Source organism: Cryptomeria japonica, chromosome 1 (assembly GCF_030272615.1).
Source record: "Cryptomeria japonica chromosome 1, Sugi_1.0, whole genome shotgun sequence".
NCBI lineage: Eukaryota > Viridiplantae > Streptophyta > Pinopsida > Cupressales > Cupressaceae > Cryptomeria > Cryptomeria japonica.
Window position 1 is genome coordinate 506,488,370 of NC_081405.1, and position 19,831 is coordinate 506,508,200.

Here is a 19,831-nt window from a genome sequence, read left to right on the forward strand (position 1 = left end):
TCGAAAAAGAGGATCTCATTGTTTTCTCCATATTTTGTTATCATCAATTTTAATCTTGGTGTATTATCAATTTTGATCTGATTGGGGAGTCCTTTCCAAGGTAACCACGTGTGTGAAAAGTCTGTTGCGACATATCCATTCAATCTTCGGGACCAGTCTCTGCTTAAAAGCATGTCGTATCCATTTGGAATGTCTACTACTGAAATATCAATGTAATTTTGGATCCTAAGATCAGCTGATAGTTGTGTGTGTATATTATTCAGTTCTCCTACGACTCGGACTTCTATCTTGTTGAGTTTAGTGACTTTCTTGTTTGTAGGAGTGGGTGTGAGACCTAGTCTTTGACATACTGCAAGAGGCATGACATTGCTGGATGCACTTGAGTCCATCAAGCAATTATGTAACATTTTGCCAAAAATTGTGACGGATAAGAGGAATGGAGTTGGTTCATCTTTCCCTTGGTAGAAAATGACTGGTTTGTCCTTTTGGGATCCTGGCTTTTCTTCAGGCTTTGTTAGTAGTGACGACCCACTTGTAATAGCTTCCGAGTTCTCTTTTCTTCTTGCACCTTGATTTGCAACAACTTCATTTCCAATGGGTTTTTCAACTTTCACCCAACCATCTTTAGTTGTAGCATTTGTATCCGCAACAAGTGATTTCTGATTTTCAAGGACATTTTCTTTCTTAATTGATTCTTTGCTTCTCGCTATGCTAACACTTTCAAGTATACTTGTACTTTTGGACTGACTATCCTCCTTTGGTGAGTCGGATGAACTTTGAAGTTTGAACCATATATACTGTGTTTGGCGGCTGCCAAGCATCATTGGATTGATCTTGGGAGACGAATGATACTTCTTGGGTCACATTAGCGTTCTAAGTTGTGTTGGATTGGGGAGCACTTGTTTGATTCCTATGGAAGCTGGATGTGTTGTGAATGGTAGTCTTTGTTGCAGCATTGTCGTCTAGACTTCTGATCAATTTTTTTTGAATTTTAGGTACTCTCTTCAGTTCCATTAGAGAGAGGCTCACTTTGACTTTCTTAAACTCTTCAAGCACATATGAGCTTAATCTTTTCACTTCACTTTGGGGAGTGGCAGCTTGATTTCTATTATGACCTTGAGGGATAGCATTGCTTGCTTGTCCTTGAGATGAATTAGTATTTCTTGTTTGAACTTGAGGAGAAGCGGTGCCCTATCTATATTTAGGTGCATCCCTTGGGTAACCTGGAGTGTTACTCGCATTTGGGTTTGGTGGTGTCATGAAATTATTGGGAAGAATTGACGTGGTTAGCGGATCCTTTGCCCTATTGTTCCTTTGATAAACTCTTGGTTGATAATTACGTGATGTTTGTTGAAATTCTTGAACTTCCTTTGTTCCTTCTATAAAGATGCTATTGCCAAGTGGAGGAAACACATAGTGATTCTTCTACTGGTCCATTGGCGGACAAAAGCGGGATTTGGGAACCTGGCGGTATCATAGGAGTGTTCGCTGATGCGGGTGGAAATTTTTCATTCTGATCAGGCATGTCTTCATCAATTATGGGAGGAAATCGAAAATCCTCAATGATTAGAGCTTGATCATGTCTCATTGTAGGAACTATCTTATATCTTTTCGTTGGAGGATTCTCCATTGTTTCATTGTTATGCACCTCCTGTTGGACTATTTCAGTGGCAACTTTGAATTTGGGACATTGCAGTTCAGAAAGTTGACTTGTGTTATGTAACCTGCACCAATTTGATAGGGCTGCTTTGGCAAGGAAGACCTTGTTTGCTGGTCGATTTTCCAATGCCAACAGGTTGTCCAATGGTGAAGGAACGTTTCCATTGTTAGGCGTGGTTATTAAGGAACCCTTGATCATTCCCTTGATAGCTCTGGTTATTTCCTTGGAAATTTTGACTATTCCCTTTATAATTCTGATAGTTCCCCTGATGGGCTTGAAATCGCCTTTGCATGTTTTGCATCTGATTATTTTGGTTCCACAAATGCGTGACATCGAATGATAACTTCTTTACTTGTTCAATCAATTCTTTCATTTCTTCCTTTTCTTCCAGCATCCTTGTGGATGTTGAATTTTGTAGGTACATTGGATACGTCTAGGAGGCTTGTGAAGCTGAGTTTCCTATGTGTAGCACTAGTTGATTGGATAGGTATGCTAATAATGGAACTAGATTCAACAATGGTGTTTGATGGATAAAAGCTTGGTTTATTCCTTGAATCTGGTTTGTCACAATTGACAATCCCATATGAAGTAGAGGTCTTGCTATATTTTGGCCTAAGCCTTTGCTTACTTCCATAGCCTTGGTGTATGCTGCATTCAAGTTTGTTGGAACTGGGTGAGATTTCACAAATATCGTCGTAAGAGGGTCTAAGGCTGAGTAGTATATGTCTTTCACATCCGTCACAAGGTAAGGAGTCCTTAACCTTGTATAAGCCTTATGGAACCTATTGTTGAATGAATTGATTGGTTCGTGTTCAGCCCTTTTGCATTCAATAAATTGTCTGTAGAACTCTGAAGGTGTAACTGGAAGGCCATATTTGCCAAGAAATACATCTTTTAGTAGTTCCCATGAGGTAATGGAGGCTGTAGGTAAATGGATAAACCAAGAACGTGCCTCATCTCCCAAGGAATAAGGGAAAAGCCTGCAAGCTATGTCTCCATACTCAATCGATCTATTTTGCAAGAGGTCTTCAAATAACTTGATGTGATCTTCTGCTGTCCGGTTTGGATTGTTGACATTGAACTTTGAACAAAAATTCTCCAGATTCTTAGGCATATCATTATATTTAGCAAATTGTAGTGGGGATGGATTTGTGACAATCCACGTCGCACCATTCGGAGGAGGAGGATTGTTCTGCATTTTGCTTCCGCTTGGTTGAGAGCTTGATTGGGGATTTGTTTGACTGGCTGCTTGTACAATCGGCTGAAATACGTTAGCTTGACTACCTCCTTGGTCTTGATCGATTCCTTGATCTTGATCTTGTTGCGGTGGGGTTGCAAACAAGCCAAAGATGTCTTCACTGCTTGGTATATCTTGGCCAGATGAAGTGTACTTCTTCCCATGCCTTGGCTTGGGAGTCTATTTCAATTCCTGATATTCTCTTTCTCCTAGAGTAGACCTTAGAATCCTTTGAAACCTTTTTGGCGAGAATGATTTGATGCGCTCCAACGTGTAGTCTTATGAAATTTCAAATCTCTTTAAGGATGTGGGAGAAAGCGGGAACCTTTGTTTGAGAAGTCTCCTTTCAATAGCAACCGCGATTTGTAAAGTCTTTTCTTCTTCTTCTTCTTCCAAGGCAAATTGCACTCGCATATACTCAGTTGCACATCTCTTTTCACTCCAAGCAAGATTGTTCAAATCCGCAATAATGTCTTCTTGGTCGTTGTCAAGTCTTAAATTTGGCTGATATACTGGGGGATCACCTCTAGGTGGTAGCACCATTGTGATTCATGATAAATCTTTTCAACTTTGTTTCTATTGCTGTGCAAAAGACAAATTCTCTTGATTGATTGCTCTAAGAACAACTATTGGAGGTTGATTTCCCAATTCCTCTTCCTTGTCTAAGACGAACCTTACTTTCCAGAATTCGACTACACGACTTTTGTTTCTCCAAGCGAGGGTGTTCAATTGCGTGATGATATCTTGTTGTTCACCTAAGATTAATTCTTCTTCTAGCAATACCATATGACTTGAATGATATGTCTTGAAGCAAAGGCCCTCCTTCTAGTGCCAATTCTATTGATGGTGTTTTTATGGACAATCGAATACTAAATAAAGTATTGAGTACTCTATCCTCACTTGAACAAAGACTTCAAATGTTGAAGATTAGCAAAAGGATCACTTGAGACGACTCCAAGGTTTTCGATGTCAGGTATTGATGTGTTGGATAGCTTCAATAGTGTGATGTGTTTGCTGAACCTGTGAGGCGACTTACGTAATTGTTCTTACCACTTCAAGCTCATGGAATGCCGTTCTTCGAATGGTGTTGCAATATCGCTCTTTCATACTACTAATTAGGAATGCTACGCTAATACTAAGAATGCAAGACAATGGACAACTTCAAGTGAGCTCGACTAAGCTTGCTTTGACATGCCATGAACATCTCCACAATGCTAGTGCAATCTTCTAATTGAGGTTAAGCTTTTGCTAATATTGAGTTCAGTTGACTACGTGGGATACTTCACCATCGATGGAGTACTAGTAGTATGAACAATGAGCTTCACTATCAATCATGCACATGTATCTTCCAGTCATCTAAAATTCCTAATCCCCCACCCATGTGTAATACCCAAATTTTGACACTAATCCGGCTTGTTGGCCATGTTGGTATTTTGGCTGTAGCAGATTGTCTGATTGTCAGCTATGTCAATATATTGGGTGGTCAAATCATTAGGTTGTGTTGCTCAATCCTTGGGTGTCCTTGCTCTCTTCCTGCTTGTGTGCATTTTATATATGCCACACGACACATTTCTCTATATGATTGAGTGAGGTTAGAATTTATAATTTCAGAGGTTGAGCTTTGGCCATTTATTATTTTGTACTGGACCTAGGGTGATTGTAACTTTTCCATGTGCATTATTTTAAAGTGGGTCTGTGGTGATTCAAATTATCACACTTGGATACCATTGTGAGAGCTCCCCCTCTTGAATTACCCATTTAAAAGTTTGATCACACTTAATTTAGAACTCACTCCATTACTAAGTCTTTCGTAGGTTTGTAGATGGATTAACCCATTTAGCTACAATGGAAGTCCAAGAGCCACCACTTGGAATAGATGTACCTATGGGGATTTAAACATGGATCTCCTCTTGAGAACCTTTTAGCTTTGCCATTTAAGCACAACCCCATTGACATATGCTTTAAAACTGTATTTATAGATATGATTTTTTGTATAGATGAATCCAAAAAGAACCCAACAGCAATTTGTTTTTGCCAAATCTGCAAACCTGAACCTGAACCAGTTACTTAGCTTACAAGTCAATCTTCCAGTTAGTGTTGACTAACCAAACTAGGAAATAGAAAAATATGGCATAAAATAAAAAAATCAAATTTAATTATATGGTTTTCAACCTACAGGGAATCCTACCTTCATCACTTCAACTTTCAAGTGTATTCCAGTTATGAAAACATAAAAACTAGTGTCCATCATTTATTTGTGAAACACTTTCTTCATTTACAGGTCTTTTCTGTCTGATTCAAACATGAAAAGGCACAATTCAGTGCACATAAAGCAATTTTTTTTTCCATTAATTCTTTCCTCTTTTTGATCCTGAGTTTTACAATTTTTAATGAATAGCAAGTTCTGTTTTTGGCATAGTTCAGGCCTTCCTTCTAATGCCATTTGTTGATTTCTCTAAATGAACCACCAACTTGATGGGCGAAAATGCTTTCTGGCTTGCTGGTTGATTTTTTGAGTTAATTAATGCTGATTATAACGCATAAGAAAATACTTAACTGTAATTCACCACCATAGTGGATGCTCAAAATAGAATTACAAGTCAAGCATTGCATAGGATACAAACCATTAAGACTAGGTCCTCCACAGAACACCAAGATACACCCAACCTCCTATCAATGAATTATGGCACTAGGGGCTCAAGGAAATAAGACATAAGAGGGAATAGGTAGTCTTTTTAATCATGTAAATTGGTCTCAACAGCATGGACCTAAGTTGGCAGATAGGGAGGTAGATTACCTGAAAATTAAGAAACTGAAAATTACATCATTACCTGAATTAAATATGTAGGCGCCTCAAAAGATGTGGAAAATAGAGAGGGTCGGTTTCCAGAAGCATTATAAGAATTATAGCATGGATTGTGGAAATCTGATAGCATTAAGCAAATCCAGTTGTCACATTATTTTTTTATTAATTCCTAAATTGTCCTTTATACAAAGACGTGATTAAGCAGTAAGAATAACCACTAACCTTGATTTAATAACTGCAAACTACTTCATTGCTTAATTAACCGGGAACCTTGTACAAGTTGAAGACTCACATATCCCCATGATGCATACTTCCTACCGCACAAAAGAAGGCTTAGATAAATAAAAAATTTAACTATAGCCATGAACCTTTATGTACTATAACTTTATATGAACCTACATAATCATAACTTGACCAAAAGTTGTTTGGTCTTTTAGTTTAACGTTTTGATTTCAGCTATTGCAGAACACAAAATTATTCCTCCTAAATTATTTCATTGTACATTTCAAATGTCTTACCCTTTATAACAAATGTTATACTAGATATAGAATAGAATACATTGTAAGAACCCAACAGGCTCTAACTGCTGAAAGTGTCAATACTTGTTTTTTTTTGGTTTTTGTTGTTTTCTAATTTTTTTGTTTTGAGAGGATTTTACACAAAAAACAAATGCATTTGAACATAGAAACCATTGGAATTGGAAACTAATAATTTCTATGGAAAAGATAACTGATATTATTCATCCTCAATTTATTCATCATAGGAATTCATTACATTAAACAAATGTTAGGGGTCAATAACACATGTTAGTTTATAGTGGGGTCGGGTGATTATGTTTGGTTATGTTTGAGTCGCTGAAAGGTTCCCGTGGGGTAGTTGGTAGTTAGTGACGGTTGGCAACTTGGCCAACCGTCGAGTCTATATATGGTATGGATGGAACCTGGGCAAGGATGGTATTGTACTGGCATATTTGAGAATTCAATAAAGATATCATTATTTTGTCATAGCTGTTCTGTTATTGTTATTTATGCTTTGATACATATTAATGTTATGTTACATGAATTGTTGGTACGGGTGGGATATCTCTATTTATCCGTGAGTTTACCAACCTCACTCCGCTAGACCCTAGTGATCCAGTAGGCTCGCTCTAGCGGTTCTTTGGGGAGCTACAGGGATTTCAGATATAGCATGCGGAATGGCACATTTGACTGGACAGATGGATGTCGACAAGGAGCTACAGGGATTTCAGATATAGCACGCGGAATGGCACATTTGATTGGACAGATGGATGCTGGCAACTCGGATGACGCTAAGAAGCTGTGCCACTTCATGACTTCCGGATGTGCGGACGAGTTTGCACGCCACTTTGAGTAGCAGGGGTGGCCAAACAGTAGTACGTCAGAGATGGTAGAAGAGTGGATGCACATGCGACTAGTGGAGGGAGTGGGCACCTTGGGCGCCACCTTGAGCAGTATGGAAGGATCCTTCCGGAATGTCTACCTACAGATGCGACAGAGTCAAATAGAGCAACAGGCCCAATGACTGTACGCAGCAAAATTGGAGAAGGAAGGGGAGAAGCGTGCGAAGTTAGCCGCAGTGGAGAAGAACCTGAGGATTGAGCTAGAAACGAAGGTGACTACTTATGAGGCCCGTTGCAGCATGCAGAAGGAGGTACAGGTACTGGCAGCACAGGTGGCTGAGCTTACTCTACAGATAGAGCAGAAGGACAAAAAACTATTGGAGGCCGCACATATGGTCAAGAAGGCACGAGAGTGGCAGCTGATAGCAGAGAAGAACCTCAGACTCCACACAGGGCAACAACCTTCTTCTTCGACCACGACAGGGAAGCCTCCTCCCCCTTCTCAGTCTTAGTCTTTTGTTTGTTATTTCAGCTCTTGTTGTCTTGGTCGTCTGGAAGACGACTACTTTTTTGGGGGGGCTGATGTTAGGGGTCAATAACACATGTTAGTTTATAGTGGGGTCGGGTGTTTATGTTTGGTTATGTTTGTCTCGCCGAAAGGTTTCCGTAGGGTAGTTGGTAGTTAGTGACGGTTGACAACTTGGCCAACCGTCGAGTCTATAAATGGTATGGATGGAACCTGGGCAAGGATGGTATTGTACTGGCATATTCTGTCATAGCTGTTCTGTTATTGTTATTTATGCTTTGATACATATTAATGTTCTGTTACATGAATTGTTGGTATGGGTGGGATATCTCTGTTTATTCGTGAGTTAACCAACCTCACCATAAGGACTAAACAACAAACATACCATTTACTGTAGGAATGACTTAATTATAAGTGCTGGTCGAAAAAAGCAAGGACAATGGCTATAGGTAACTTCAACAAACAGTAGCTATGATCTCTTCTGATGATGCCAAGTCCTCTTCCTATACACAGCGCCCCTTTTGTGATTTTATTGGAATTTATTGAGGGTTCATCTGCCAAAATCGTACTCTTCTTAGAAGATGAGGTACGACTGCTGCTAGGGTTACAAAACACAGGCCATACAGCCTTAAATTCAATGCCAACCACTCCCCAATCACTGCGCATAAACCCTTCTACAAGCTGCCCACAAATCTGATAAAAATACTGCAATAATATACCCAAATCAGCTCAGTATTGACCTCTATGTGAAGCCAATTTGTCAAGCAATATCAGGTGAATATTTCACACCCTCTGACTGCTGCTGCAAAGAAGACGCAACGCTTTCCAATGCCAATAAGCTCAAAATACTGTAGAAACCCTTGGTTTTGCACGAACTCCAATGCTCCAGAGAAATGACAAGTAATAACACCAAAACATAATGAAGTTCAATTTCTCTAGCAAAGACTTATATTCCCTCAAGAAGTACAATTTCCCCAAAAAGCATTTTAAAATGTTATTTCATTTCAAACTTTTCCTAAGTTTGGCCTTTATAATTAATTGCTCAAATGCCCCCCTTCCGATGATGAATTGACCCTCAACGTTAAGTCACTTAAGTTATCATAGAAAAGTATATTATAACTTTATAATATAAGCTCATAACCATTAATGTTTGTTTTAGCCAAATAAACATTAATATCTCCTTTATTACTCAAGATTTTTGCATGCTGTCTGAACTGGGAGCTGACATGAGGGAACCGCATATGACCACTGAAGAAGCCATCTCTCAAGGGATCCTCTATCCAACCTCATTAGCTTATGAGGGTCTATAATAGGCCAATCTACATAGTTGACTGATGTCAACTAGAAGGGGACATCACATACATTAATTTTGGGTAGCCTTAATACAAAAGTCAATGAATTATTTTCAAAACATCAAATGGTAATTGACATGTTCATAAACAATGTGTGTAACACTTAAAAGTTCTGGATATTGAAGTGTCATTGCTGCCAAAGGTGATTCTTACATAAACCATGCCTCAGTGATACTGGGAAACTCATCATTATTTGATTTTAATTTAATGCAGGAGCATCCCCGGTTCTTGACAATCTTGCATCAACCAAAAACATTTCCTTTTCAGTTTGTTTTCTGTTTTGCAGTTTCAGCATTTCTTTCTGCATTTTCTTGCATTGGCTCACCGGATCTTATGGAGCTGGATTTTGCTTGAGAACATGATCATCTTCCTTATTCCTAAATCGCGGAGCATTTGGATCATTTTTCGGTAAGTTATCAATTCCGGATTCCGAGACAGTTTTTTGGCTTGGATGTTGGAATTGCCTGGACCTATTTTGCTATTGGAGAGTCTTGCGGACCCTTTCCGTAGCTTGCGTAGCCCCAATTTGTGGATTCCAATGTTTGTTGGCATGTGGCCGACCTTCCCTTTGATCCGCACCTCATCCTTTGGATTTTCTGGAGGAATCTCTTTGGCGAAGGCCGACCTATTGGTTTTACATGTTTGATCTTGTTTTTCGGCATTTGATCCCTTTTGGGCCGACTGGATCTCCTTGGATCATATATGTCATTGTAATTGAGCATTAGAAATGAGTCAGAGAGAAGTTAGAAGATAGATCTTAAGATTTAGAGGTCTGGAGTTGACCAATTTTGTAATTGAGTATGTATGTGGCAGGCCAGTGAGCCGAATCTTGTAACTCGGATGTTACCGGTTATCTGTAAATAGTTTTCATGATCTAATTTATTCAGTTTTGCATTGCCTCCATCATATCCTCTTGTTTCCGTTGTGTTTACTCTTGTTGCTCGGTTCAAGATTGATCTCTTTGAGGTCCCTCCTAACCGGTGACTGCACCAAGTGGTATCAGAGCGAGATTTTGTTTTGGAGATTGCGTTGTCTTGAGAATCTTGTTGTAGGGTGGCAGACTGTGGATCCGACTTGCAGTTGTAGAGGATTGGCGTGAAGATGGCGCGAAGAGGAAATAGGAATGGTGGAGTGCGTGGGAATGCAGACCCTGCTTTGATGGAAATGCCGAGAGGAATTGCAGCCCGATTGGAAGCCGTTGAGACAGCCCAGAGAAGAGGCCGACATATTGAAGATGTGAGCGAAGATGAAGAAAGAAGAAGCACCGACAAAACAAGTAGCAAATCCACCAGTGATCGATCCAGAAGAAGAGAGGTTCTTGAGGGTTTTGAGTACGGCGAACACTAAACCACATTTTTCCCCATCAGAGTATAATGGAAAGTTGGATTCGGAATAATTAATGGATTGGATCTCAGAGATAGATAAGTATTTTGATTTTGAGATCACCGCAGAAGAAAGAAAGGTGAAATATGCTTGTACCTGGTTGAAAGGTCATGCATCTCTTTGGTGGGAACTGATAGACAGAGAAGAGGTAAAGAGAAGATCAAATTATGGGAGTGGATGGTTGCCAAGTTAAAATCGAAGTTTATGCCAATTGATTATCAAGTAAATCTGTTCCGGAAGTTGCAGAACTTGAAGCAGAAAGAATCTAGTGTGAAGGAGTATACCGAAGCATTCTACAAGTTGAATATCAAATCCAGACATGTCGATGATGAGATTGAACAAGTTGCAAGATATTTGAATGGGTTGCGGATGTTTATACAAGATGAACTCAATTTGATCAAGTTGCAAAGTGTTGAAGAAGCTTACCAATATGCCTTGAAAGAAGAAGAGAAGTTAAACAAAAGACATGCGCAAAGACAGAGAGGTAGAGGTGGAAGGTTTTCCGGAGGAAGATTTCAAGGAGGAAGAGGAACCTGTACAGACCAGAACAAGGATGGGGAAGAAGGCAAAGAAGGTAATTTATATCGGAAGGATGACAAAAATTTCTACCGGAGGAGAGAACCCAATGGCTACTGGAATGAGAGTTTTGGAAAAGATGATAGAAGACAAGACGAGATTGTTTAGAGGAACTTTCTTTTAAGTGTGGAGGAGAAGGACATCGTGCTTTCAAATGTAAGAAGATTAGAGAACATTGAGAGAACAACATTGGTAGAAGAAAGCCCCATTAGATCAGCTAACAAACTGGAGGATGGAGAATTGTTGATGATGAGGAGAGCTTTGTGTCATACCGGAGAAGATGAAGAACCCTTGTAGAGGAAAAATTTGTTCAAGACCAGATGTAAGGTATTCGGTAAGTGCTGTAAAGTTGTTATTGATAGTGGTAGTTCGGATAATCTTGTTTCAGAAGAAATGGTGAATAAATTGAAGTTGGAAAGATTGAAACACCCTAAGCCTTATCAGATAGCATGGATTCAAGATGATCATAAGTTGTTAGTAAGTGAGCAATGTTTGGTGAAATTGAAAATTGGGAATTATCATGATGAAGTTCCGTGTGATGTTATGCCTATGGACATTTGTCACCTTTTGTTGGGTAGACCTTGCAATTTGATAGACATGCAATACATGATCGGAGAAAGAACATATACACTATTGTAGCAAATGGGATGAAACAAACCTTATTACCCTTAGAGGAGCCTTTGAAGAGTGAAGTTTGTATGAATGCTAGAATCTGTTTGGTGGATGGAAGGAAATTCTTGGATGGAACGAGACACAAGAATGTATGTTTTGCCTAAGTTCCTAAGAAGACCGAGAACCTGGAACATGGAGAAGAACAACCGGAGGAGATAAAGGAGTTGTTGACAGAGTATGAAGACATCATTTCAGATAATGTGCTTGATGGATTACCATCTATGAGGAGTATCAGTCATTGCATGGACCTGATTCCCAGAGCTAGTTTGCCCAACAAAGCTGCACATCGGTTGACACTGGTAGAGAGTGAAGAATTGAATAGACAAGTGTAGGAATTGTTGAAGAAAGGTTTGATCAGAGAAAGTCTGAGTCCTTGTGCAATGCCAACAGTATTAGCACCTAAGAAGAATGGAGAATGGAGGATGTGTACTGATTCGAGAGCAATAAACAAGATCACAATGAAATACCGGTTTCCTTTACCTAGGATGGATGACATAATGGACTATTTGAGTGGAGCAAAATACTACACAAAGATAGACTTGAAGAGTGGATATCATTAGATTAGAATCAGAGGAGGAGATGAGTGGAAGACAACATTCAAGACAAATGAAGGATTGTATGAATGGTTGGTGATGCCTTTTGGGTTGACTAATGCACCGAGTACTTTCATGAGATTGATGAATGAGGTATTGAAGAAATTCTTGGGTAAGTTTGTTATTGTATATTTGGATGACATTCTGATTTTCAGTAAGACAAAAGAGGAGCATTTGTTGCATTTAAGACAAGTTTTGCAGAGGTTAAGAGAAGAAAAGTTGTTGATAAACCTAAAGAAGTGCACTTTCATGAAAGAAGAGTTAGTCTATTTGGGATTTGTGATATCCGCGGATTGATTGAAGATGGACCCTGAGAAGGTAAGAGCAATTGTTGAATGGCCTACATCGGAAAACATTGGAGGGGTTAAGATCATTTCATGGATTGGCTAGTTTCTACCGGAAGTTTATCAAAAATTTTAGTTCAGTTTGTAGCCCTATGACTGAGACAATGAGAGGAGATAGGAAAGAATTCAAGTGGACAACCGAAGCTTTGAATTGTTGAAGTAGAAGGTCACTAAACAACCTGTGTTAGCTTTACCAGATTTCAACAAACTATTTCAAGAGGATTGTGATGCAAGTGGGAACACAATTAGAGTAGTATTGAGTCAGGAAGGAAGAGCAGTAGCTTATTTCAGTGAGAAGTTGAATGATGCCAGGAGGAGGTATTCAGTGTATGATAAGGAATATTATGCCATAATTCAAGCCTTGAAGAAATGGAGACATTACCTGTTGCCTAAGGAATTTGTGTTGTCTACTGATCATCAAGCCTTGCAGTATTTGAACAGTCATAATAAGTTGAATCAGAGACATATGAGATGGGTAGAGTTCTTGGAGAGTGACACCTTTGTGTTGAAGCATAGGAGTGGAAAGTCAAACAAAGTTGCTGATGCATTGAGTAGAAGGAGGAACTTGCTGACATAAATGAGAGTAACAACATTAGGATTTGAAGAGTTGAAGACCTTGTATGATGATGACCCGGATTTTACAGAACCTTGGAGAGCATGTAGAGAACCGGTTATGGTGGACAAAAGTCAGTGGTTGGATTATTTTATTTAGGACGAAATGTTATTTAGAGGAGTTTAGTTGTGTATACCTAAGAGTTCTATGAGGGAGAATCTGATAAAGGAGAAGCATAGTGGAGAATTAGCCGGACATTGTGGTATTGACAAAACAGTGGCGTTGGTGAGTGAACACTACTTTTGGCCTCAAATTCATAAGGATGTTAGGAAATTTGTGAAGAGCTGTAGAGTTTGTCAAGTTGCAAAAGGTAGTAGTTAGAATATGGGATTGTATAAACCTTTGGCAGTACTGGAGAGACCTTGGGAAGACATAAGCATGGATTTCATATTTGGATTGCCTAAGATACAGAGAGGAAATGATTCTATATTTGTGGTGGTGGATAGATTCTCAAAGATGGCTCATTTCATACCTTGTAAGAAGACATCAGATGTAGAACATGTAGCTGACTTATTCTTCAAGGAAGTGGTGAGATTGCATGGATTACCTAATAGCATAGTTTCAGATAGAGACATTAAGTTTGTTGGTTATTTTTGGAGAACACTTTGGAAGATGATGAAGACAGATTTGAAGTTCAGTTCTACTTTTCACCCATAGACTGATGGACAGATAGAGGTAGTGAACGGGAGCTTGGGAAATTTGTTGAGATGCTTAGTTGGAGAGAAAACTGGAAGTTGGGATTTGATTCTTGCACAAGCAGAGTTTGCCTACGATAATTCAGTGAACAGGAGTACCGGAAGAACACCTTTTGAGATCATTACCGGAGCACACCCTAGAGGTATATCAAAATTGAGAGATATTAGTAATGAAGACATGCGGAGTGCAGAGGCAAAAGAATTTGTAGATCACATGAAGGCTTTACATATTCAGGTTAAACAACATTTGGAGGATATGAACAACAAGTATAAGGAGAAAGCAGATGAGAAGAGAAGACATAAGGGATTTGAAGTTGGCGATGAAGTGATGGTGTATCTGAAGAAAGAATGATTTCTAGTTGGAACCTATAACAATTTGCTGATGAGGAATTTTGGACCTTGCAAGATCTTGAGGAAATTCAGTTCCGGAAATGCATATTAAGTGGAGCTACCGGATAGTTTGAGTATTTCACCTATATTCAACATTGCAGATCTACATCAGTATCATAAATCAGAATTCAGTGAAGAAAGTGTTGTAGACTTGGAGAAGCAGTCGCCCCAGAGGGAACCAGAGCAGATTGAAGACATTTTGGACAGTAGGATTGGGCGTAGTACCCGGAGCAGTCAGTACAAAGAATATCTTGTAAAATGGAAGGACAAACCCGTTGAAGATTCATCTTGGATTTCTTAGGCAAAGGTAGACCGCCTTGGTTTTCCTCTAACTTCAGCAAAGTTAGAGACTCACTTTTTCAACAACCTCGGATGTCTAATGCAGGAGCATCCCCGACTCTTGGCAATCTTGCATCAACCAAAAACATTTCCTTTTCAGTTTGTTTTCTGTTTTGCAGTTTCAACATTTTTTTTTGCATTTTCTTGCATTGGCTCACTAGATCTTACAAAGCTGGGTTTTGCTTGAGGACATGATTATCTTCCTTATTCCTAAACCGCGGAGCATTTGGATCATTTTCCGACAAGTTATCGATTCCGGATTTTGAGATAGTTTTCTGGCTTGGACGTTGGAATCGCCTGGACCTATTTTGCTATTGGAGAATCTTGCGGACCTTTTCCATAGCTTGCGGAGCCCTAGTTCGTGGATTCCAATGTTCGTTGGCGTGTGGCTGACCTTCCCTTTGATCTGAACTTCATCCTTTGGATTTTCTAGAGGAATCTCTTTGGTGGAGGCCGACTTGTTGGTTTTACACGCTTGATCTTGTTCTTCAGCATTTGATCCCTTTTGGGCCGACCGGATCTCCCTGGATCATATAAGTCATTGTAATTGATCATTAGAAATGAGTTAGAGAGAAGTTAGACGATAGATCTTAAGATTTAGAGGTCTGAAGTTGACCAATTCTGTAATTGAGCATGTATGTGGCAGGCCAGTGAGCCGAATCTTGTAACCCGAATGTTACCGGTTATCTGTATTTTCGTGATCTAATTCATTTAGTTCTGCATTGCCTCCATATCCTCTTGTTTCCGTTGTGTTTACTCTTGCTGCCCGGTCCGGATTGACCTCTTTGAGGTCTCTCCTAATCAGTGACTGCACCATAATTACAATAGCAGGACAACTAAAACACATATTAAGCTATCTGTAATCAATTTTCTTCAACCCTCTTACAATTAATATCTTTTTGAATCCATTGAAATTTGAATTATTGCCCGTTTTTGGTTATCAAGAATTTTGGACAGTTTAATGCTCTGTTGAAAAACTCAGCGAGTAATCAGAAGACTCGCGAGTACTCGCAAGTTGAATCCGAAAACAAGTAACTTGCACAATAACTCGGGGCCGAGTTTACAGTAAACGTGTGGCGATTTTTTCATGAAAAACTCGTGAAATTGCGTGGGTAAAAAAGACAAAACTCACTGCCCCGCCAAACGCATAAGGTGAAAAGCATTTTCGCATTTTAGTTTTTTAGTATTATTTTCTTGTAATCGGAAAAAAAATCGCCATATAAATAGCTATTCGATTTTCGTCAAAACCTAAAACCCTACGAAGATCTTTTACACAATTTCTGTCAAAATCTGAAACCCCACGTCTAAAAAACATTGTAAATGAACCCTGCGATTCTTGAATCATCAAATAGCCATGCCTTTGAATCCATGAATGTGCAAATGGTTGCTGCTTTAGGTTTTCTATTCTTATTGAGTCACTATTTTTATCGAGTCCGAGTGCAGAAATAATAATTTGTTTCACTTTGAATTACCAAATTCAATAAGGGTCATTCTATCGTAAAGATTTGGATATTTTAAATTTATATAATGTCATTCTTTTAAAAAATAATTGTCATATTTATAATTTTAAAAATTTAAAACCATGTTTTAATAGGAAAATATATAGTTTTTAATTATTTTTTTTGAAATTTATGTATGTTTTTGATGAAGTCATTATAATATAATAATTAGGAAAAAATGTCATTATAAATATTTATTATATTAAAAACAATTTTATTTATGTTAATATAATTGTAAAAATTTTAAAAATTATATATGTTCAAATGTTCGATAACTTTGCTGATTTTTTTGCGAGTTTTTTGGCGAGTCCTGAGTTTTTAAATTTTTTGGGTCCGCTGAGTCATTGCCGAGTCCGAGTTTTTCAACTATGGTTTAATGTATATTGGTCAAGATTGCTTGTCTTAACTATTGCGTTGTCCTATTTTGTTTTCCAGATAATAATATGTTTTTATGCATTTTCTGTACTAAAGAATTATTTATCAGATATACTTTTCTGATTCCAAATTTTATTATGAACTGATATTTTAGTTAATGATAAAATCTTCTGCTCAGTCACGATGTGTTTAGAAGAGACATATCTCTAGTGTAATGTAGGTAGTATTTCTGCTTGTAGATTTTATCATGTATGAAGTTAAACTGTGATTTAAATTTTTTATCCTTAATATCTGACATGCTGGTGTTGTTGTTTACATGAATTGGTCTCGTTTATCTGGGAATCTGTGCAACTGACAGCCGGTGAGTTGACAATCATTGCCATTATTTCCTCTAAAATGGTTTTTTCATCATACATGCATTTGGGTCTTACAGACTCACTTCATGTGCACTATACATAAAGGAGCTATGCTAATTGCACACTAACACTAGTAATGTTAATTATACTGTAATATATCAAACTTTTTATGCAAAATGGAGTTTCAATCCTTGTATGTATATGATCATTGATGGGCTTTGATCATACATTTTTCTTTAGATCATATATCATACATTTTTCATTCTAAACTTCAATAACCTAAACTAATCAATTATTTTACAATTCACATTCAAGGACCTTTCATGATAAGAGCTGTTCTCTTATTTGTAGCTCTTAAAATTCTGGGCCGTGTTGTCTCTTATTGCTGGACATATATTTAAAATATGAATGGTTCTTGAATCTTAAATGCTTTTCTATATATGCAGCCCTTGTTTCATGATGGTACAAAAGAGTGGAGCTGCTGCAAACAACGAAGCCATGATTTTAGCTTATTTCTCGCAATACCAGGGTATGGATTTTTTTCATTGTATATTCATCTATGGCTGTTCTATATTTTTTATGATTTCCATTTCCTCCCCATCCTAATTCAATCCTTGAGTTAGCTTCTCCTTTTTCATCAGCTGATCGAATAAAACTTAAAAGTTTAGATTGAGTAAATTCAAGCAGGTAAAAATCTAGGGTGCCTTTTTGAAGTTTGTAGAAACTTCAATTGTTGCAAAGTTAATCAATGCATGCTGGGTCAAAACTTGCAGGTGGCAGTCATTGCCAAATTTGAGTTTGTTGGTCTACTTGAGTACTGAGTTTTGTAACTTAATTTGTTTCTGATGTATAATACATCTGATGTTACTTCTAGAGATCTTGTTATCAGAAGTGCATATCACACAGCATAGCCATTAAACTTAGTTTTGGAATCACAGTTAAAGCTAAACCACACGCTGATCTATTACAGTTTTTTTTAACCTAAAGCATTTCATTTTTTTGCTATACATAAGGTTTAAGATTTTCAGTTTTTTTTTTAAACTAATGTGTGCAAGGCAGGGATTGATTTAATAAAATATCTCAAAACAAAATTTACAAAAGGCCCAAAATATGCTGCAGTTTGAGTGATAGGCAATTGCTAGTTGATTGTTGGGAGTCACCATTCCTTGGTCATCATTGAGGTTTTGTTCATTACCACCGGTGATCATTACATATAGCATTTTTTATGCTTGCCTATGGTAAGTGTCTTTGAAAGATAATGTAGTATGCCTATCTATAAACAAATAGTATTAAGTCATATAATCATATGAATAATGCATACGGAAAGGAACATTTTAGATATGCTGCTTTATGATGTATAAATTGGAGTTGTATGGTTCATGACTGTTTTCTTGATTATCAAATCACTTATTATGTTAATTTTCGTTTGTTACATTTTAATTGGTGATAGTCACTTCTTTTAACTTATGTCCTGCCAAATTGTGTTCCACAGGGGACGTGTCCCCGACCCTCAAACCACTGACCCTGCCCCCAATGATGTTTCAGGTGTGGTGGGATGGCAGGGGACGTCCCCAAAAATATTCAAATCTTCAAAACATTTCTGAAACGTGTTGCAGAAATAGGAAATGCGGTGGGGATGTCAGGCTGTCCTCAAGATGGCTGGGGACATCTGAGACATCCCTTGACCATCTCATGAACAGCCAGATGCCCCCAACAGCAAGGCAAGCTTTTCTAATATTTAAAAAATAGACATTCATGATATTTAAAAACAACTGTTAAATATATCATGACAGCAGTGCGAGTAGTATAACAGCAATAAAAATTTCATGATTCAGATTCATAGCTAATGATATACTCATATAAGTTATAAAACAGTTAACATTAATAGCAATAATTTGAATTTCTGATTTCATTGTTCAAACTTTAACTCGAAGTCTTATTATTGTCCATTGTAAAAGAGATTTAAGGTGCATTGGCCATGGTCTGGTACACTGTGGTATTGTGTGAGAAGTAAAGACAAACAATTTTTTTGGAATGTGTTTGGCATGCAGGTTTCTGCAGGAATCATATAGCATCGTTTTAATGTTGTCATGTTATATTTATATATATATTGCCATCACCAAAAATGGCCCTTGGACTGCTGTCCCCAAAACACTGTAGAATATAGCTGCCAAATGATCTGTCTATTGTCACAACATGCTTCCACTTCCATGTATTCTCTGTTCTGGCCCTTGGACTGCTGTCCCCAAAACACTGTAGAATATAGCTGCCAAATGATCTGTCTATTGTCACTACATGCTTCCACTTCCATGTATTCTCTGTTCTCAGATGCACTATGTAGTTTTCCACGCTCTACCCACCAATCAATTAGCTAACATGGTATTCTCAGCTGTCTGATGACAATATCTCACGAGAGCAATTGTAATTGCCTCAGTGAACCCTTATAAGGAGGGGAAAATATTAAATTTAGAGATATACAGAATAATTTATCTGAAACTATCAGAAGACTACCAAGATAAACTCTTTAACAGGATCAATTGTTGTGCTATAAGAACCTGTCTCCTAGCATCAACTTTGTTAAATCAAATTTCAAGTATATAAGCCATTGCCATTCCAACTTCCCTTTGGAATTCCTCTTCTTGATTTCTCTCAGAAACTCTGAACCCTCCTACCCTCTTAAAGATCCTGCTAATCTCCCAAAACTTCCCATTTGAATAACGGATATAGCAGTAGAAAAATGAGGGTTGTGTTCTACAAAAATTATTCAACATGTTACACTAATCAGGTTTCAAGCATCTGTGGTTTACAGTAATACATTACTGATAAAATGAACCAATTTGAAGATTAATTGAATATCATACTTATTATTTAAAAATAATGTAATATCAAGTTACGTGATAATATGCATGGAAGCATGAGACTTTAATATGCTTTATGCAGAAACCTTCAAAAGGCAAAAGAAATAATCAAAGAAATAGGTCCAGTGTGTTTATTAGATAATAATGTCAAATATATTAATAAGTTGCACAAAAATGTCATCTCCAAATATCCTTAA

General features: G+C 37.9%; 1 protein-coding gene across 2 annotated transcripts in view; it reads left to right on the forward strand.

Moving 5' to 3' along the window:
- The window catches only part of LOC131052255 (cysteine and histidine-rich domain-containing protein RAR1), a 59,520-nt gene that overhangs the window by 20,323 nt on the left and 19,366 nt on the right, over positions 1-19,831 (forward strand). The window contains exons 1-2 of one of the 2 annotated variants that reach the window (XM_057986874.2): positions 17,223-17,305; positions 18,269-18,497. In XM_057986874.2, the coding sequence (XP_057842857.2) occupies positions 17,233-17,305; positions 18,269-18,497 (302 nt within the window). In that variant the 5' untranslated portion in view covers positions 17,223-17,232. Of the gene's footprint in view, positions 1-17,222; positions 17,306-18,268; positions 18,498-19,831 lie in introns of those variants that run through there. The other variant, XM_057986875.2, reaches the window with a different exon arrangement.